Source organism: Prionailurus bengalensis, chromosome B4 (assembly GCF_016509475.1).
Source record: "Prionailurus bengalensis isolate Pbe53 chromosome B4, Fcat_Pben_1.1_paternal_pri, whole genome shotgun sequence".
In the NCBI taxonomy this organism is placed as follows: domain Eukaryota; kingdom Metazoa; phylum Chordata; class Mammalia; order Carnivora; family Felidae; genus Prionailurus; species Prionailurus bengalensis.
The window spans coordinates 46248554-46270948 of record NC_057358.1 but is presented as its reverse complement, the minus strand read 5'-3'; the positions used below and the strand labels follow the sequence as shown (position 1 = coordinate 46270948).

The following is a 22395-nucleotide window of genomic DNA, read 5'->3' as shown; positions in this document are numbered from 1 at the left end:
CTGTCACTTCACTCTACCCTTCAGTCTTCAGGATCAGCATTTTAAGTAATTTCCTACTGCGTGGTCTCGGTTTAGCTGAGGTATAAACAAATTGGGAAGACAATTTCACTCAACTCTTAAAACGTGTTTGCTCACGGCTCTCATTTCTGAAGATTCCTGGTTTTGTCCCGGGACTTGCTGAGGGAAATGCCAAAGGTAAGTGAGTTCTACAAATCCACAAAAGCGGTGGCACAGGTCAGTCCCCCAGGGCCATTACTTTACGTAACCTTGGAAACAGCATGTTTGGTAATACTCGTAATGAACCTGCTTCCTAGGTCAGTGGAAAGAAACAAAGAAATACCTAGAAGATATTTTTTTAATAAAAAACCCACCTAATTTCTTGAGTGTACTCCTGTATCTCTGGATACGGAGTCCCCAAAATTCATTTCATCAAATACTCTGGGCCAAGAATATAAATTATGTTCCAAAGAATGACAGAATTTTAAGGGAAACAAAGACATGACATCTGTATAATTATATAGGCTGTCATGAAGCCTACACTATTGCTCTTAACCCTACAATTATTTTTTTATTATTTATTCACTTTGAGTAGGGAGAGGGGCAGAGAGAGAGAGAGAGAGAAAGAGAGAATCCCAAGCAGACTTGACTGTGTCAGTGCAGAGCCCGATGAGGGGGCTCTAATTCACAAACCATGAGATCATGATCTGAGCCGAAACCAAGAGTTGGATACCTAATGACTGAGCCACCCAGGCACCCCAAGCCCACAATTCATTTACTAGAAACTTCCATGCACATAATACAAGGGGTGAAGGCCAGCTTCCACCAGCCTCCTACTTCGAGTCAAGCAAGGAGCCTGCGGTCTAGGGACCCATTTGACAGTGTTCGTAGAGATGCATAGATAGGTATGCAAAACAGATTCTCAAAAGAGGGGAGCCGCTGGACACTTCCTAATTAATAAAGAGAAGGAAAGACGCTCTCTGTTGGGAGCTCGTAATTTAAAGTCACTACCAAAACCAAGGGCCACTGCTCAGAGACAGCAGCTAAAGATGCCTCTCGCTGTCACAAAAGTGGCATCCTGGAGCAGGCAGGGGCCTGCGAGCCCACCCAGACCAGCTCACACGGTAGGGAGGTGGAAACAGACTCAGGGAAATTAAGTGATGTGTCAAGATTCAAGGCTGGAAACGGACAGTCCGGCTCTCTGATGACAACTGGTTGCCTTTTTATCCCCGAAGCATCCTGTGGGGTCCGGATGGGTCACTGGGCATTGAGGGACAGAGAGCCAGCAGAACTCTCTCTTCGAATGACAGATCAGATTCCCAGAATCCTTCAGAAAAGGTCAAATCCCGAGGAGGTAAAGGACTGGTATTGCACATTACCAGTCAGGGGTCCATCCATCTGAGAAGAGCCACTAGCAGTGAGAGAGAATCAGGGGGTTGTTAAAGGACTGACCTGCAGCACTGAATTACAGATGCTGGTAAGAGAGCCCCAGTTCAGCTGCTGCTTGTTCACCTGAAGTCCCTGGGCGGGTGGTCCGGAAAGAAGGCGGCAGTGCAGTCTGGGAGCGCTGGGACAGCTGGAGCCTGCAAGCCACTCGCGGGAACCCGCATCTGCCTCTTGCTGGCCGGACCTGCGCTGGCCTCTCCTCTAAGCCTTGGTCCTCCTGCTGCAGGTGACCTGAAGGAGAAGCTAGATTCATACCTGACCCCCGATCTGGAAGAACCGGAGGCAGAGTTCTGTGGGGGCCGGAGGAGCCGAGAGCCCGGCCACTGTGCCCACCAAAGGTGCAGCGGGTCTGCAAAAACGTGCATGAGGTGCAACAGGGCACGGCGTCCGGCGACCTTCAGTGAGTAAGCACAGCTACGGCTTTCCGTCTGCTTCCAAACTTGTGCAAATTTCTCCTGTGGCCACCCCCTACCTAACCAGAAATGAATAGGATTCCAGAAATGAATTCTGGAAAACAGTTCAGCTTCGCCAAGTTGACAATGTTGCCAAAACACCCCACACCACAAAGATCAACTGGAATTCTCTTAAAAAAGAAAATACCGAATTTGCCTGTGGTACATAAGCCCCTGTGTACTCAGGACCCAAATCGTTTTGTCTTTTTATGCATTTTTTTTTTTTCCAGTAAACTCTACGCCCAACGTGGGGCTTGAGCTCACGACCCCGGGATCAAGAGTCACGTGCTGCACCGACTGGGCCAGCCAGGTGCTCTTGTCTAACTTCTTCGTAAGAAAACGAGTTGGATGGAGAGCTGGCTGGCTGGGAATTTTCTCCTGCCGTGTTAGGTCTGCCTTTCTGCCATGTTCATGCCTTGAACTATTGAAACGCAGTGAGAAAGCTCCATCCTCAGGAGGCTTAGTCTGTGTCTCCTATTTATTTGTTCTGCGCTTGTATTTGTAAATTGTACTAAGTGCGGTGATGGTAAGAGCACCTGACCCCTGAGCTGTTTTCAGAGCTCTTCGTTCTCTGAAAGCTGCAGGCACGGCCCTGCGTTCAGAGCTGGGTTCTGCACACGCCAGGAACGCAGAAAAAGACCATGATGCGTGTGGCTTACAAACGCCACTTCCTGTAGGTCTCGGCAAAGGGAACAGAAGTATTCCCTGCACTCCTTTTTTTTTTTGCAAAAACCAATTTCTGCCAATTTGAAACTAACAGTTAGAAGACCGTAATGAGCGCAGGGGGCACCGAGTCTAGTAGCTATAAAAGGTATTAAAATGTATTGTGAAATATTAACACAGTATGAAAAAATGAAAAACAGCACGAAATGCTATTGGAAGATCAATGGATTAGAATGTAGTTCAGAACGAGATCCTCAATTATATGGAAATTCACTACATGATAGAAATCACTACATGATACACATGTGCATGTGTATTTGCCCATCAGAGAGAAGACACATTATTCATTAAATGTTGCCCTCCCGTTAACCTTAGCTATTAGTAGGTTTCTAAGAAACAGAATGTCTTTCTTGATTTGTACCCTCTAATAAATTGTTCTAGAAATGGTTTAAGACCCAGTAAACCTGACCATCAAAAGGCATTAGAAACACAAACTTCTCCCACCAGTGCGGCCCAACAAAGTCCTCACTCCCCAGCACATGGCTTCCAAGTCCCCCACGACTCCCTCCGACCCCTTCATTGCCTCAGGCAGGACATCTCTACCCCATCTTCCTTCTGGGGAAGGAAGGGCATCGGGTCCCATGGAGGCGGAAGTGCGATCTGAAGGTTGCCCTCTGGAAAAGCTGGATGCACCTTGACCTCTTTCCTTGGCCCATCTTGTCTTTCCAGCTCAGAGGAATGAACAATCTTGATACTTTTGGGATGTTCCTTAAAATCCTAGAAGCGGTTTTTTTCCTGTGTCTGAATTAAAAAAAATTTTTTTACTTAGTTTACTCATGTATCTTCTGTCATCCAGTTGTTTTATGTCCCACATTTTATTCTGGGTTCTAAGAACCTTACAAAATAGTATCTGATTAAAATCCGAGATTAGAGTCAGATCAAGTTTACCCAAGATACGCTAAATTAAGTGGGACCCGTTTTAATCTTATAAATATACCAAAGGCTGTTGTTGACGTCTAAGAAATGCCTTGTAAATGTTGAAGGAATAAAGGGAGCACGGGGTGCATGACAGGCTGGCCCCAGAGGCGTCCCCGTGTCCCCCAGCGCTTGGTCTCACTTGCCCGCCTCGCTCTGTTCCTACATTCCATTTCTTTGTGTCTTCAGTCTTTTCTTCCATGGGGACATTTATGACGTGCTCTAAGAACTTTTGTGGTTACTCAAGTTCAGTTCCCAAACTCCCATAGAAATTCAGTAGCGTTCTAAGTTTTGTGTCTTCAGAAAAGAAGGGCAGGGACTACCCAGACATTTTTGTATTTGGGGCACAGCGTCAGACACATCGAGTGGGCTCAATAAATATCTGCTGTAGGCATGTCAAACCCCGACCACACCACAGGCTTTCCAGGCTAGTACAATAAATGCCGGTTAAAGCCATGTTACAAAACTCAGAGCCTCGCCAGTGCTGATGTGATAAAAAGAATCCTAAACTACGTGTGCATCAAGGAAACCAGTCGCCGGGGGGAGGCGGACCTCGTGAGGATGCTGAGAGGAAGTGTTCAGTTTCCGATGACGACATGTGAGGGACACCGTAACCTAGTGCACCAACAAATACCCCCAGCACAGGAAGAGGTGCCCCAGATAAAGACCCGACGTGATGTAAACAGGGCAGGAACAGTAACAACACCGAGACCTGGAGCAAATTAGTTCTTTATGTTTGCAGTTCAGACCCCGGAAAGGCTGCGGAGGAGAACGGCCTGAGGGCACTGAGGACACAGAGCTGCTTTGAACATTTCTCCCCTCCTCTCCGTGTTTTCACTCCGCAAGCTAGACCTGACACTACGCGCTTCCAACTAAAAACACAACGAAACCCTAAACGAAATAAAAACAATTCTCAATGCAGAGTCCTGTAACAGATTCCTAATAATTCAAATGTTCCAGCTTCGGTTAGCACCGAGACTTGGTTTGGTTCGTTTTGCAAACAGAAAAAAATGCCTCAAGGAAAGGGGTGGGGAGGGCAGCGTCAGACCTTCAGGGAGAACCGAAGCCTCCAACCGGCTTCGAGATCCAGTCACATCAGGGTCCTCTGGTTCCAGCCGTCCTCGCCCTCGGGGCTGTGCTGGGGTGGGGCCAGGCGGGGTCCCCACAGAACGACAGCCCAGCCCGGCAGGAGGGAGCGGGCAGGTCTACAGCCTGAGCTCTCGGTCGGGTTTCATGCTGAAGGGCTCTAGCCTCTCGCTCTCGGGCAGCATGCTGTTGAGCCGCTCCATCAGGGGCACGGTCTGGTCGATGCCCATCTGGATGCGGCGGAGGATGGCGGACATTTCATTGACCTTCTGGATCTGCTCCGCATACTTGGCGTATCTTTTCTGGCGCTCTTGCATGAAGCTAAAGAGAGTTTCTACGGACAAATCCATCTGCGGAGGGAGAGAAGTGCAATACGTTAAACCCAGTTGAACCAAATCCTCCCGAGAGGATCGGGGTCCAGCGTGAGCCCCACAGGTCAGGAGGCGGCCCTGGGGGGATTTAAAACCCCTCCTGATGAAGCTTGACGACCGCTGCCCCACAGTCACCCCTGGACGGGGACGAAGGGATGACGGTTTCTGGCTCTGTGGTGGGCACGTGAGCCTCTTATACCTTGTGGAGACCCTCAGATTTCTCTCTCTCTACATAAAGGCCAGGGTTTGAATGTGGCTCTGCCGCTGGAGGTGATGATACTTCTGTCCCAGGGCCCGTATCTGCAAAAAACAGGGAACGGATTCCCAAGATGCAGGGTTGCCGCGAGGATGAAATGAGAGAGCGCATCCAACGCGGGACTATCGGGGTTCAGGGGTGCCTCCAAACGCATTCCTCAGCCCTCCCTCTCTTCCTTGCACAGGGGCAGGTGTGGCTTTCCCTGACGAGCAAGGCTCACGACTGGACCGCAGACCACAATGCCACGAGGCAGACTGCTTCATGCCCCACTCCCGCCCCCGCCCCACCACCAGTGGGACGACGGTTAGGCTCTGGGCAACCATTTTGTGACTATTTTCTTCCCCTAGTGAAGTTCTTTGGAACCTATTATCTGGATAAAAGTGGGGGAGGGAACCTCCGGGCTGTCAGGTGCCTGTATCCACCTCCTCCTGTGTAGGGAAGAAACAGCCAAACTACTAAGACTCCAAGTTCTACCCTTAAATTAAGTTCAAAGGCTACTTCCGCCCTTCGTTTTCGTCTATTCCAGGAACATGCCCCTTCCCAGCCCCCCAGCCTCATGCAAAGTACTGGCATCTACTACACGTGACCAGAGCCTCTGGAAATGGTGTGATAAAAACCCAAACAAACAAGCAGACGCAGAGGAGACCAACGCCAGCCCCAAGAAAAAACAACCATTTTTTTAGACTCTGTGTGTGTGTGTGTGTGTGTGTGTGTGTGTGTGGCGGTGGGGAGGAGATGGAGAAGGGATGGTGAGTAAGGGGGTGTTAGAAGAACTTAGTGCTTGTTTTTTCTATGTTGGTTCTTTCCTCACTTGTTTTGAAATGCCCAGAGGACCAAAAACAAAACAAACAAAAAAAAAACCCACCACCACAACAAAAACCCAGCTAGCGGGAGAGGAGGGAGGGAGGGAGAGACAAAACATCAACCTTCCAATACTGTGGAAACAATTTCTACCTTCAGGTGGTTCTCTGCAACCCTGTTCGGTCATTTAGCACTTTGAAGGTAGTGGGCCAGTAAATTACAAGGTCCGTAAGAGTCAACCGTGGGCCTTTTCAGGATGATAGTTCAATCTGGCACCTAGAAACACTCCGCCTTCCGACAGACACTGGGCAACGTGGGAGCTTGCTGAAATCCTCATGAGAACCAGCCCCACTCACCGAACTGCCCGCTCCGGCATTCAGAACCATCGTGCGTTTTTACATTTCACTTGGCAGTGGTGTTCCCTCCCTCACCACCCCCAACTCTACCAGACCAGGCACCCGGGAGGTTTATCTGAAATGGCCTCCGAGACTGTAACTTATCATGTCTTAGGCCCCTGGCAATCAACCACTTCCCCCATGAGTTACACCTGATCAGACGGTGGCATTTGTTCAAATGACATATCCTCGCCTACACATTTCCTCATCCGACTGGGGCCTATGCCTGATGTATTCAAAGCCACTCCATGTTTAATGCCTCGGTGCAAGCATGCTGTTTATACAGGCTGACAGTAAGTATGTCTCTCGAGTCAATTCCACGACAGTCCATGGAAGAAAAAAAACCACAGAAGAGGAAATTTGAGGCTGAGCGACCTGCAAGGTCTCACTGTGATGGAACCAAAACCAGAACGCAGATGATCTCAGTCTAGCGTCTTCCTTTCACCCACGCTGTCTACGCAAGAGAGCGTGCCATGACTTGTGCATGAGATTCTAACTGGTGCGTGGCATGGCATTAGAGAACATGATGGAGGCGTTACTCCCTTTAAATCCTTTCCCACTCTTTCTGACCGCTGCAAGGCAAGTCTCACATTGGTGAAAGTAAGACTTTAATACCTGGAAAAGTGTAACAGAACTGGTGATACCTGTTTCTCATGTCCCTGTCCTTTGCCCTCCCGAGGCAACAATGTTGCTGATCCCTAATCCCTACCTTTGTGGGCACCCATGAACCCCCGGTACAGACTCATTCCAGCACATCTGACCAGACCTTAGGTTGGAAGTCAGTATCTAATGCAATTCCACACCTTACCATTTTGACAATCTGGAACATATCCTTATTCACCTTTCCTCTATTTTTGGGCAGAGATTGTAATAAGGAAGCATATATATAATGCATATAATCAACAGACATTCTTGAGTATGACAGAGTGCCATACAGCATGCGATGTCCTAAGGATATAGACACTGAGAACCAAACTACTGACACCAAAGCTTATTGTGCACACTAACATGACTCTGCTTTTGTACTATCTTTATTAACATAACTTTGCCATTCCAGAAAATCCATTTCAGTAAAAAAAAAAAAAAAAACCTATTCGAGTCTGCAATAAACAGAGAATGGCTGTTTATTTTCCATAGCTCTTGCCTCAAAACCCATGCCTTGCTGTGACCCATGACTGAGTTCTAGTCAGTGGTATGTATGTGTGGAAGCCTCTTATGGCAGCTTCTGGGTATTTTCCTTAAAACTTAGCTGGCACGTACTCTTTGCTCCTCCCTCTTTAGCCTTTCCTTCACTCTGCTCCTGCTGGAATGCAGATGCAGCCGCCTTAGACCATGAGAATAAGTAAGGTCACATCCTAGGGTTGGTAGAGCAGTGACTTAGAAGTTTCGCCCTGTGAGGACTGTGTGGATGAGAACAGTCCCAGGCCTGGGAAAGAAGAAATGTCCATTCTGTGTCACTCATGGTAATTTTGGATCTCTGTAACACCAATTTAACTTAACTTATACTGACAGAAATGAATGAGGTGAACTCCCTACCCTCAAGGGACTCACTGTTTACTCTTACGTTCATACCTCAAATGCTGCCCTACACATGCATGGACTGTCTCTGATGGTGGTACATTTCAAAGGACAGGTGAAAAAAGAAAGTGAAATTATTTGTGGGCATAACTGCAGGCTTTACTAAGGCATTAGTTATCTGTACAATATGCTCAACCTTGTTCCAAATACCTTATTTGGATTATCTGCCCACCTGGTCAGTCCACTGCCAGAAACATCCCAAATATTAGCAAATCAAACCCAGAAATATATAAAAAGGATAACACATCATAACCAAGTGAAGTTTATCTCAAGGATATAAGCTTTTTCAGCATCTGAAAGCAAAGTAATTTACCATTTCAACAGAAGAAAGGTTAAAAACTATATGACATGTCAGTAAATGCAGAAAAAGCATTTGACAAATTCAATTATGAAAAGTTTCACTAACTTGAAACAGAAGGAAACTTTCTCAACCTGATAAAGGGCATCTATGAAAAACCTACAGTTAACATCACAGTGGTAAAGGATACTTTTCTCTCTACAATCAGGAAGAAGGCAAGGATGTCCACCCTCATCACTTCTACTCAACACTGAACAGTCTTAGCCAGTGCAATAAGTCAATAAAAGGAAATAAAAGGCATGGGAATACCTAAAGGGTCTTAATCTTTAGATGACATGATAGTGTACTTAGAAAAATCTTAAGGAATCTACCAAAAACTAATAAAACTAACAAGTGAGTTTAGCATGGTTGCAAGATACATGGCCAATATACAAAAATCGATTGTATTTCTGTATACCTGCAATGAACAACTGGACAATAAAATTTAAAAAAGTATTTACAATTGCAGCAGCAACAATTACACAAGGAAAAATTCAACAAAATATCTACAAGACCTGTACACTGATAATACAAAACTCTGCTGTGAAAAATTAAATAAATCTCAAAAAATAGACAAGTATACCATGTTCATGGATTGGAAGGTTCAAGATCATTAAGATGTCAGTTCCTGCCAAATTGAGCTATAGAATCAATTGCAATCTGAATCAAAATTCTAGAAGGGATTTTTTTGGTAGGGATTTGATAAGCTGATTCTAAGTATACAAAATGGCCAAAAGATTTTTGAAAAAAAAAAAACCCTAAGTTTGAAGACTTACAGTACTTGATTGCAAGACTTAGTATAAAGCTACAATAATCAGGATGGTGTGATATTAGCATAGAGACAGAGCAATGAAACTGAACAAGGAATACAGAAATAGATCTAAACATATGTGGTTGACTGATTTTTTGTTTTAACAGTTTCCAAGGTAATTCAGTGGGGAAAGTAAAGTTTTTCAATAATTTGTCCTAGAACAACTTGATATCTACATGGAAAGAAAACTAAATCTGGACCCCTACACTTTACCCCATACACAAAAGTTAACATGAAATAGATCACAGACCTAAAACATAGTAGCTAAATCTATAAAACTTCTACAAGGAAAACAGGAGAGGGGCACCTGGGTGGCTCATCCGGTTAAACGTCCAACTTCAGCTCAGGTCATGATTTTGCGGTCTATGAGTTCAAGCCCTGCATTGGGCTCTCTGTGCTGACAGCTCAGAGGCTGGAGCCTGCTTTGGATTCTGCGTCTCCCTCTCTCTCTGCCCCTCACCTGCTCACGCCTCTGTCTGAATAAATAAAAGAGGAGAAAAGCCTTTGCTGTCTTGGGGTAAGCAAAGGTTTCTTTGATAGGTCCAAAAAGCACTAATCATAAAAGGAAAAAAAAAAAAAAAGGTTAAACTAATCTTCATCAAAAGTTAAAATTTTCTTAGAAAGACACCACTAAGAAAATGAAAAAGCAAGTCAGAGACTAAGAGAAAATATTTACACTACACATATCTGATAATAGACCTATCTAGAGTATATAAAGAACTCCTACAATGTAATATTAAGAAAAAATCCTGGGGCGCCTGGGTGGCACAGTCGGTTAAGCATCCGACTTCAGCCAGGTCACGATCTCTCGGTCCGGGAGTTCGAGCCCCGCGTCAGGCTCTGGGCTGATGGCTCAGAGCCTGGAGCCTGTTTCCGATTCTGTGTCTCCCTCTCTCTCTGCCCCTCCCCCGTTCATGCTCTATCTCTCTCTGTCGCAAAAATAAATAAACGTTGAAAAAAAAAATTAAAAAAAAAAAAAAAGAAAAAGAAAAATCCAAATATGGGATCCTTCCAAGAATATTACCCTGGGGCTTCTGTCTCACTAAAACACTGAATTTCTAAGGGGAAAAAAAGAATCAGCTTTTAACATCTTCAAAAGGAGAATTAAGACCTCTTCCAGGAAAGTAAGCCTCCAACTGATCAGCTGAACATCAACTGAATTTATTAAAAAGAAAGGTAAGGGAGAGGGGACCAGGGAAGAATCCTCCAGGAGATCATCTGGAAATGGGATCAGATCAGGGGAAAGAAAGGGGGTGACTCGCTGGTTCAGCTGGTACAGCATGTGACTCTTGATCCGGGGTAGTGAGTTTGAGCCCCACACTGGGTACAGAGATTACTTAAAAATCTTAAAAAAGAAAAAAGAAAAGAAAGAAAGAAAAACCAAAAAGGAGAAAGAGGAGTAGCTAGATGTTAACCAAACAGTTGTCTCAACAGAAGAACTCCCTTGCAAAGATCTGACGTAGCGTGGACGGAAAAAACACTCTAGTCAGTTCTGAAATCACTCTGAGAACTCTGGAGGCTTATGGCTCATGACCAAGATTATCCTAAACCCCACCCCTTGTCTACATAGTTACTGCTGTCAAGTGAGAAGTGGCTATTCGTGAGGCTGCACAGCTAACCTCAGGGAGACCTGTTTCACGGAAGCTCCTGTCTTGACTGAGTTAGGGTGGCAAAACAGGTCTCAGTTGCTTTCAGACCCACTGGCTTAAATTCTCAGTAGCTCCCTTCCTAAGGTTTAGCCAGTGCTTTTACCTCAGGTATGAAGTGACCGTTCAGATACTGCAATTGACCTAAGTGGACATCTGAAGGCATTCCTAAGCTCAAAGTGAGTGACTGAGTCACTCTGTGAGGAGCGGCCTTCGATGGAAGCAACACATAAAAAAAAAAAAAAAAAAAAAAAAAAAAAAAAAAAAATTAATGTGAGGCTGAGTAATCATTCCCAATTTACAACCAACTATATATAGCATAGAGATAAACACAGTGGTGTCAGAACTGGGTCAAAATCTTGGTTCTGCATGTGATTCGTTATCTTTGTGACTTTTTTTAAAGTAAGCTCCCTGCCCACCATGGGGCTTGAACTCACCACCCTGAGATCCAGAGTCACAGGCTCTACCTGAGCCAGCCAGCCCCCCCCTACCTTTGTGACTCTGAACCACTTAACCTCTTTGAGCCTCAGCTTCCTCACCTGTAGACTGGGCATAACGATAGTCCCAATTTCAGAAGGCTGATGTGAGGAGTCATGAGGTCACATGTACAAAATGCGTGTAAGAGCCCCGAGAAAAACAAGAGTGCCACAAATTGTAACATATATGTGAACTGAAATACAAACTACGTCTAGAGACCCCTTTTACATGATGAATGGAAAACGAGGTAAATTTATAAATCGGGGCAGGAAAAAAAATGACATTTTGAGGTATCCAAATAGACACAATATATCTTTGTTGTAAAGGCCGGAGAGTTTATTGTTATGGCTCATCTCTGTTACACTAACTATCCTCAAGGCTTACACGGTCACCCAGATGACAATTTACATTGTGTTTTTCGCTGACATGTGTCATTTTTGTTCCAAACTTTTGCTACTGAAAGTCTTAACAACAGAGTCACATTCCTCATCTCAGTTTCCCGACAGAAACACTTCATACTCCATAACGGCTAAAATCATTATTTACCTACAAGTCCTTCCATGTGCTTTTGATTTATATGTTCAGCCGTGAGAATGAGTAACTCCTACCACTCTTTGGTGCCACCCAACATGGTAAATTAAAAATATACAGGTGTACATGCCTGCATATATATTTTTTCAAAAAAAAAATCTGAAAGCAAGCAGAAGAGCTCTGATAAATGACACCTTCTCCAACAGGAGTCCATAGCTTCAAAAATGTTGTTACAGATAATTTCCTGATAGGGGTGCCTGGATGGCTCAGTTGGTAGAGCGCCAGACTCTTAATCTTGCGTTGTGGGTTCGAGCCCAATACTGGGTGTAGAGATTACTTAAAAATAAAGTCTTTAAAACATTTTTTTTTCTGACAAAATAAGCTTTGATGCTGGTTTGGCACAGGCGGGTCATCCTATGGAAGATATCTAAATGCTTGATGTAACTTCCTTTTCAAAGTAAAGGTGATCTTTTCGAAGTACATACTACAAAGGTCTATAGTTTTAAGTTAGAACGCTATATAATACAATAAGCTTCACAACGATCCTGTACACTTGCTAAATTCTAAAACCTTAATTGTAGATATGTACAAGATGGTCAAAAGTAGCTTAAAACGAACTTTTTCACAGGTGAAAAGAAAAATGAGTAGGTAAATTGTGTACCACAGTTAAGAAAAATTCAAGTTTATATGATCAATAGACTCTTGCTTTTCCTATCCCTTACTTAAGTTTCAAAAAAATGTTAAAAGGTCTGCTTAAGAACTCAGATGAGATTACATTAAAAAAAAAAAGTTACTTTAAAAAAGTTACATTACTTTAAAAGTAATGTTCAGCTTTTAATGTCATAATGTCTGTCTCTCAGTTAACTTAAGCCTCAAGGTCAATTTTTATTTGGTTTTAATAAATAGTTCACTTTCTTTGTACCCATTCTACATTTAAGTTCCTGTTTCCCAAGGAGGTCAATTTAGGAATGGGGGGGGGGGGGCGGTGGGAGGCAGAGGCCATGAAGGGCTGAGGCCATAAGCAAGGGCTGTCTGCCCTTCTTCTCACATTCCACATCCAGCCCTGGCTTTGTTCTTCCTTTGGACAGACATCCTTCTTTGCAACTGCTTCCGTGTTTTTACATAAAGGCCCACACTTTCACGTTTCTAAATGTCAGAACTACCAATTCTCCTGATGAGAGAGCATTAGCATAGCTATATAAACTAGTACTGTTCCAAGGGCAAAATCTGCTGCTGCCAATTCATTTCTCCAAAGAAGATGTACAAATGGCCAATAAGTACATGAAAAGATGTTCAACATCATTCGTCACTAGAGAGCTGAAAATCGAAACCACAAACAGATACCACTTTCTACTCAATAGGATGGCTAAAATACAATGGCAGGCAATAGTGAGGAGGTGGAAAAACTAAAATCCTTGTGCACTGCTTCAAAACCAGTTTGGCAGTTTCCCCCAAAGTTAAATACAGAAGCGCCACATAATCCAGCAATTTCACTCCTAGGTATTATACCCAAGAGAACTAAAACGTAGGTGCACGCAAAAACTTGTACACAAGTGTTCATGGCAACATTATTCATAAAGTAGCCGAGAAGCAGAAACAACCCAAATGTCCATCAATGGATGAATGGATAAACGAAATGTACATCCTTACACTAAAATATTATTGGCCATAAAAAGGCATGCAATACTGAGCTAAGCTACAACAGGGATGAGCCTTGAAAACATGATGCTAAGTGAAAGAAGCCAGGCACAAAAGGCCACATGTTATATGATTCTGTGTATGTGAAATGCCCAGAAGAGGTGAGCCATAAAGACAAAGTAGATTAGGGGTTGCCTGGAAATCGGAGAATGGGGGATGGGGAGCGACTGCTAACTTACACGGGGTTTCTTTTTATGGTGATGAAAATATTCTGGAAATTAGTGGTTTTAGAGGAATAACTTTGTGAATATACTAAAAACCACTGAACGGTACACTGTCAGAGTGAGAGGTACCTCTAAATCGAGTTCTCACCAATTTCATGAAAAGTTCCTTGCTTGTTCTTTTTTTTTTTTTTCCAGTTCTTTTATGTTTGCATTTATTTACTTTTTTTTTTCTTTTTAACTGACCCCATAATGACCGCATTCTTCATCTCACTCCTAACTGGAGGCACCTTCTTTTTTTCACATTTTTACTTAAATTCCAGCTAGTTAACATACAGTGTAATATTAGTTTCAGGTGTACAATATAGTGACTCAACACTCTCATGCAACACCCAGTGCTCATCACAAGTGCACTCCTTAATCCCCATCGCCTATTTCAACCATGCCCCCACCCACCTCCCCTCCTGTAATCATCAGTTTCTTCTACAGTGAGAGTCTGTTTCTTGGTTTGCCTTTTTTCCCCCATGCTCATTTTGTTTCTTAAATTCTACATATGAGTGAAATCATACGGTGTTTGTCTTTCTCTGACTTATTTCGCTTAGCATAATACTCTCCAGTTCCATCCATGTTGTTGCAAATGGCAAGATTTCATTCTATTTTGTGGCCAAGTAATATTCCACTATACACGTACGTACACACACACACCCCTCATCTTCTTTATCCATTCATCAGTCTATGGACAGTTGGGCTATTTTTCATAATTTGGCTATTGTAGATAATGCTGCTATAAACATTGGGGTGTATGTATCTCTTTGAATTAGTATTTTTATATTCTTTGGGTAAATACCTAGCAGTGTGGTTGCTAGATCATAGGACAGCTCTATTTTTAGCTTTTTGAGCAACTTCCATACTGTTTTCCAGAGTGGCTGCACCGGTTGGCATTCCCACCAAGACCAGAGGTACCTTCTTCTTAAGATTGTTCTTCTTGGGGGGTGCCTGGGTGGCTCAGTCAGCTAAGCGTCCGACTTAGGCTCAGTTCATGATCTCGTGGTCCGTGGGTTCGAGCCCCGTGTTGGGTTCTGTGCTGACAGCTTAGAGCCTGGAGCCTGCTTCAGATTCTGTGTCTCCCTCTCTCTCTCTCTGCCCCTCCCCTGCTCGCACGCTCTCTGTCTCTCAGAAATAAACATTAAAAAAATTAAAAAAAAAAAAAAAAGATTGTTCTTTTTGGGGCACTTGGGTGGCTCAGTCAGTTGAGTGTCTGATTCTTGATTTCAGCTCAGGTCATGATTCCAGGGTTGTGGGATTGAGCCCTGCATCAGGCTCTGTGCTGAATGTGCAGTCTGCTTAAGACTCTTTCTCTCTGTCCCACTACCCTTCTCTCCCACTCTCTCTCAAAAAAAAAAAAAAAAAAAATTGTTCTGCTTTCAGAACCTTGTGCTTGGGCTTGGTTGCTCTGGCTTTCACACATCAGTTACCACCTGCCTTTGTCTTTGACTCACATGACTCACTGTCTCCACTTCAGAGAGTCAAGTGCCCCTTCCACCAAAGTCTGGCATGTTCTGGCTGACCCTCCACCTTCTATCCCTACCACATGTTCACCACCATTTGACCCCTACTGGAGATTCGGACAGATTATGAAGGTTACGGGTATGCTGGGGTGTGACAAAAACCTTTCTGGGTCAACTCTGTGTTTTCTGGGTTTCTGAACCTCCTTCAGATCACCATTCCCACAGAGGATTTGGGAGTTCACTGTGGCAATCTTCTCTAGGATGCCTGTCTCTTGCACGATGGACACACGATGGGAAGATGTTTTCATTAATTACATCAGTGGCAACAATTACCACAAATTGGACACTTTGAAGTGATCCTATTTTTTTTTTTAAGTTTAGTTATTATTGAGAGACAGGGAGACACAGAGTATGAGCAGGGGAGGGGCAGAGACAGGGGGAGACACAGAATCCGAAGCAGGCTCCAGGCTCTGAGCTGTCAGCACAGAGCCCGACACGGGGCTCGAACCCACAAACCGTGAGATCAGGACCTGAGCCGAAGTCAGATGCTTAACTGACTGAGCCACTCAGGCGCCCCAAAGTGATCCTATTTCTGAAGACAGTAGTTTGTAATAGTTTACAGCTTATAAAAGTAAACTTTTGCCATTTATTCTCATACCATACCTTTGATCTGTCAATCAGACAAGAAGGGGAACTCCTCTCTGGAAAGTCTCTGTCTACAGGATCTACCAAAAACAAAAACTGAAATCCACAGTAGTGGGACTATTTCTTTTGGTAATCTATGTGCATATGAGGATGAGTAGGGAGGTAGAACACAGTATACAATATTCCGTGACGCCCTGGTTGTTTTAATTAATGTAATAAAATAATGTATAACAGTGACAACCACCACCCCTTGAGGATCTATTAAATGTTGGGCATTGTACTACGTATTACACACACATTATCTTTGTTCTTCACAAAAGTCCCATGGGGAAAATGTCACTCTCCTACTTAGAGGTGTGGAACTGGGGACTCAGATCACAAAATGTGCCTGGGGTCACAGGGCCAGAACTAGCAGTGAAGCTAGACTTTAAACCCATGCTCTTCCACCTAATCTTTGCCCATCTTTTCGACAGAGCTAATTAATTTGAACGTCATTTCAATTAAATACATGCCATGTTGAACAACGTGTTCAATACTTTTTTTTGAAATCCTTAACAGATGCATTTAAATGGCAACTTTTGACAGTTTTCAAGTGGAGTGAAAGAACACTTTTGTTTCTAATTTAACCACCATGATTTTTTTTAAGAGCCAAAATAACAAATTACCAGATATAGCATGGATATTTACAAAACAAAAACTGAGAGGAGACCAAAAGGAATGAACTTTGTCAGCAGATAAGCTGTAATGACATTTTCACTGGCAAAGTCTGTTTGTACACTTTGGACTCTGACGTTTCACTTGTACCAGCATTTCACAATCCCTGACCTCACCAAGGGGGCTTTAACACAGAATGTTCCAGCTGCAAGGGTCCTGGGAGATCAGTCCCACTCCCTGGCTTTACCGATGGAGACTACTGCACAGGGCTTGAGCAGTCCCATGCGGCTGGTACCACCAGAGCCAGGGCTGGGCTCCAGATCTCCCGGTCACCATCAACGGTCCCAAAGAACGAAGGTTGGCCAGTCACATTTCCTTCTCCACAGTTAGCTCTACCTTGTCAAAAACGAATTAAACTGTGTGAAAACTGTGACCTGCGAGTTTTTCGGTCCATAAGAAACCCCCAAATCTGCTGCTGATGAATGTCAAAGTCAAATCAAACATCTCCAAATCCATTAGGAATAGGAACCTGCTCAGGTGGGTCTACATCTGCAATTAGGAGGATATCAGGCCAAAGTGTGCGCAGTTTCTACTTCCTTCTGGAATTACATAAACCTTCCCCGGTCCTTGTTAGTCTGCCATTTCCTGTTGCGAAAGGAACAAACAATGGGCAGACTGTCACCGATGTTTTCATTAAGTATACCACAGGCTGAATGGCATCAATTACCACGTAATGGACATTTTGAAGTGACCCTGTTTCCTTTTTTCAAACAAGGTATCTAAATGTCTCCTTAAAGAAACACATTTTATTTGGGTCTTCAGGAGAATTAAGACGCATCGGGACCTCAGGAATTTGAATGGCACCACTTTGTTCCAGTAGTTATTTCTGACTTGCCCAACTTCCCCACGTGCCTTCTTACCCTCTGTGTTATGTTTAGGCGGGAAGGTAGGCGAGAGCTCTCAGAACCTTTAAGCAGTTCCCCAAGCTAAATATGTGGCCGTTGGGCAGATGACCCCCTTCCTCCCCCTGCCCCAGAGAAGGGCTAGGGAGTGCCTCTGAAAGGCAGCAAGTGAAGAAAAAAGATCTGGGCAAAAAGAAAAGTTCTCGGCAAAACTCCCACTCCTCCCTCCCCCTTGGGAGAGCCTTCCCCGCACTCTCTGCAAGACAGTAGTTCAGGGTACACACACGCCTATAATCTCTGCCTCCTTGGGCAGTCTCTGTTCCAGAGAGTCTACTCTCTGGCCTCCCTGACTATACCTCTCTCTCCCTGTCCACCTTCATCACTCCTCATCCCCCACCGGACTGGTTTAAAGGCCCTTTTCTCAAAAATGATGGGTGGAGAGCGTGGGAAGTTAGCCTCGGTGAAGGCAGAGGAAATGTGGGGTCTTCAGGGTTAATTTTTTAAGTGTGGCTGCATCCTATCAGAACTGTTCTGAAATCTAAAAGTGGATCCTGAAACTATGAAGGGAATATTGTAAAGAAACACTGGGTCCAGGAAAGCGTGTGAGCGTCGCACACAAGCGACGAGAGGAGGCGGGACGTAGAAGGCCTTGGGATAAAGAACTGAAGGGAAAGAAGCAGGAAAGCACGGGCTCGGGCGTCCCGGGTGTGGGTCTGAGTCCCAGCCCCGCCACCCCACAACTGGGGAGCGCTGAACGGTTTACCTTTCAGGCCTTCCAACCTCAGTTTCTTCTTCTGTCAGACACAGACAACGGTGCATGTAAAATGCCTATCCCAGACCAAGCACGTGGTCCACAAGGAGAAAACGACAGCTGTATCATTATGACTCTTGTCACTATGAGGTGCTAATAAGGGAGAATCTGGAGAAGCTGTGCAGGTAGATGGGGCGGCTGGCTGGTGAAGAGAATCTGGGGGCCGCGTCACTAGCCTGGACTCCCCTTCCCAACGTCCAGGACTAGAGGGGAATAAAAGTCTGTATGACCTGGGTGACAGATTCAATAGTTTAAAACCTGAGCTAAGAGGACTAAAACAATTGGACCGTGTGCTCCATAATTCCCTCATTTCTGCACCCAATTGTGCATGAACACAATCCCTCTTTTGATTCAGAGTGGACAACCGACCTTAGTGGTGGTGTGGAGGTCAATGTTTTACAGACGAAATTCTCTACCCTGTGCCTGAAGAAAGGATGCGAGAATACTAACATCACAAAGTGTCATATCTCAGTGGACACCACAGTGTGCAGTCCTAAGCACCATGCTGGATGACCTCGCTGCACACGTGAGGGCCTGATCCGGAGACCGGAGGCCGAGATCATCACCTGTGCAGAGGCTGAGGTGACAACTCAACTTAATGCACACATTCATCTGGCAAACACTTCTGAGCATGGCGGGGGGGAGGCGGGGAGACACGAGGCAGGAGATCCTTCCTGACCACAGGAAACCAGGAATGCATTACATACAGGCTGTTGGCATATGCTGACAGGTTTAAAGGATCCGCCAGGCAGAGACGGGGAGCACATTCTAGCAGGAGGGAAGACCGGAGGAGACATGGAGCAGGAGTAGAGACCAGGGAGCAGTCTGAATTTCATGGACTTGGGAGAACAGCCATGACCACTACAAGCTGGAAAGACAGATGAGCGACTGTTTACTGAAGGACTCCAGGTTTTGGCTAGAATGAAGACAGAACGGCTGAAGTGCCTTAGGATTAGGAAGAAACCATTACTAGGCTATGCTGTCACTGTGCCACTAATACTCATACTTCTACAGAATAGCATCACTTCCCTCCTTGGTCTTGCCGCATTTGAGATAAATGTCTTTTACTCCCTAAAATAATCCTTTCATGGACACAGCTGCCTGTAGTCCTGCAGACTTCCTTCACGTTCATGATCCCACTTGCTCTAGGCCTACAGGCTGTCACCTTAACTTTCTGCCTGAGCGATTTCTAGTAATGGTTTGATGTGATCCTTGACACATCAAACCTGAGTAGAGTAGTAAGCCCTCTACTCAGGTGTAGGATGAACTGCGGACTGAGGCCAGGATGGCTTCTAAAGGTTTACGATATTAAAATACGGTTTGTCAACAGGGGCAGAAACAAGTTAACTGTTGCCTCAAGTTCTAGGAACACACCAGAAAAAAAATCCTTCGGGAATTCTTGAGATCTGAAAGATCTGGTGAGATTTTTTTTAAAGGAGTATGGATCTGCAAGTGTTCTCCCAACTAACAACAGAGAGAGCAAAGAAGTCTGCAGTTCAGAACATCCAGAGAAGGATGACAATGAGCAGACTGTTAATAAGAAAAAGACTCTGGCGTATTGTAATTGTCATTGGTCAAAAAATTGGATAAATCGTAGGTATCGACAGGGTGTTAAGGAAAAGTCTCCTGGCTCACTCTGTACTAGCCAGGAGATCTTTATATTACAAGTTCCTTCATAGAAAGGCTTTTCTGGCCCACCCTATCTACAATTTCCATCTCACTGATATTTCAAATCCCGTTCCTTGCTTTGTATTTTCATTCTTAGCACTTATCTTACACGCTATATATTTTATTTTACCTTGTTTATTGTCTGTTTCTCCAGATATGTAAGGTCTGTTTTGTTCAGCGATATATCCTCAACCTAGATACAGCCTCCCACTTTGAACAGAGCCTGGCACAGAGCTGAATGAGTTCATAAAGTAGACATGTAAAGGCATATGCATACAAAGTTCTGAAAGGCATATTCTTATCTCAGTGAGTCAAAATTCTACAGCCAGGGAGACTGAATCCTAATAAGGCTAACATATTGTGAGAAAAAAAGAACAGAGGTATTCCAAGCTGGGGGGAAAAATGCATGTTCGAGATGGACATTTGTAAAATACAGAAAACAGAATGAAGCAGGCTAAAAACAAATACCACCAATCATCTCATCATTAAAGGGTAACCACAGTTAATTGTCATGTTTCCTTCAAATCTTTTTTCTTAAAGGATATTTAACATAGTTGAAATCATATTGATAGTATAATGCCATGTTCTGGTTTTTTCACTTAATGTTAAAAGCTTAAGTGTTTTCATAGTATCACTTGCCTTTCATTGATGGATTTAAGTGAAATTTATCACGAAATTTGCCCTTCTGAATCTCAATGTTGGGCTACAGATGCATTTTAGGAATATAAGCTGAAAGATGATACAGATATTCAAAGTGTAGCTCAAAACTTAATACAGCCCTGGGCACGCATATGGACTACATTTCCCAGCCTCCTTTGGAGTTAGCTGGGGCCATGTGATTGAGTTCTAGCCAAAGTGATGTGTGACACTTATGGTTTGGTCCACAGAATCTCCTATCTGTGCTATTCCATTCTCTTTCCTCTTTTGCCAACCAGGTGCTACCAGGATGTGGTCTTTGGGTAGGGCAGAGACACAGATGAGAGGAGCCTGAATCCCTGAAGTCAAGGGAGGAGAGTCACTTGCTAACATCCAGAAACATGCACCCTGAACACGAGCAAGAAATAAACTTCTGTTGCATTTGAGCCATTACACGTTTCTTAGTCTATTTATAGCTGCAGTCTAGCCTACCATAATACAACTCCCAAACCTTTATTTTCCCTAATAGAATAAAGAAGCTTCTCCATCACTAGGATAAAGATAGGGAAAGAAATGAAGAATACATTAAGTTCTTCATTTAACAAACATTTATTAAATGTTAACTATGCACCAGGCATTGTTCCAAGCATGCAGCAACATGCAAATTTGCTAAAATTCTGTTTTTCTTCGTGGAAAGAGAAATAGGACAGGGAATAGCTTTTCCCAGCCCTGCTTCCAGTTCTATAACTCATGTGCCCTTAATGCTGCTTATTCTCTAGCTCACAGATTGCAATTACTCCTGCATTCCTCACAAGAGAGGCAGTGAAAGAGGCCTCTAACATTGCCTACTCTGGCAGACTGGAAATGACCTATGGGAGGATGAGGGTCGGGGGCTCTAGTACCTGGCACATGTGGCCAGGACGAGAAAAGCTGGCAGCTCCATCTGTCTAGGGGCATGTCTAGGGCAAGCAAACTAGGGTGGGGGGGTGGGGACAGGGCTGCTGTTCACACATGCTCATATGTCAGTATCCAGAATTAGAATGGAGTTAAATCTTGGAGCAGTCAAATAACTGAGTTTTGCTCATGCTTCGCCAAAAAATACAAGCCTACATTTCCAAAGGCAAGTAATAAACTAGGTTGGGCCCTTTTCCAGGATTTCAGCCTTCTGGCAGGACAGTGCTGGTGTAAAGGAAGTGTGGGGCCAGGCCCAAGGAAGTATTGTATGCATACCTTATAACCAGACAAACCAGAATAAGCTCAATCCCCCATCTGCATTTCCTGCCACCCAAGGGACCAGTTGTATTTCTTACCAAAAAGAAAGGTTGCCCAAAGGACAAGAATGGGGGAGAACTATAATTATATTGTAAGGTCTCAACCTGAAATTTACACCAGAGTAACTTGTAAGATAGAAAGGGAACCTAAAACTTTCTTTCAAATATTAGCAAAAAGAAAGCCTAACATCTCAATGACCTTGTCAAAATTTGTAGGTTTTTTTTAATGTTTATTTATTTGGGGGGGGGGAGGAGGGAGAGAGGGAGTGGGAAGGAGAGAGGGAGTAGGAGTGAGGCGGGGGAGAGAGAGACAGAGAGAGAGAGAGAAAATATATGCAAGTGGAGGGGCAAAGAGAGAGAGGGAGACAGAGAATCCCAAGTAGGCTCCAGGCTGTCAGCGCAGAGCCCACACAGGGCTCAAACTCACGAACCGTGGGATCATGACCTGAGCCGAAATCAAGAGTCAGATGTTTAGCCGACTGAACCACCCAGGTACCCCCAAATTTGTAGTTTTAAACCCATTGTATAATTTGAGGTCAAGCAAACAACAACAACAACAAAAACAATGCGAGGGTATGTTTAAAAGCAGCAACAGAAATGTAACATGGCTAAAATGTAA

The 22395-nt window shown here is 44.2% G+C and overlaps 1 protein-coding gene across 2 annotated transcripts in view; it reads right to left on the bottom strand.

Moving 5' to 3' along the window:
• Window positions 1–4246: 4246 nt before the first annotated feature.
• Window positions 4247–22395, bottom strand: part of BORCS5 (BLOC-1 related complex subunit 5) — a 98739-nt gene continuing 80590 nt past the window's right edge. For both annotated transcript variants that reach the window (XM_043563263.1, XM_043563262.1), the window contains exon 4: window positions 4247–4969. In XM_043563263.1, the coding sequence (XP_043419198.1) occupies window positions 4739–4969 (231 nt within the window). In that variant the 3' untranslated portion in view covers window positions 4247–4738. The remainder of the gene's footprint in view (window positions 4970–22395) is intronic.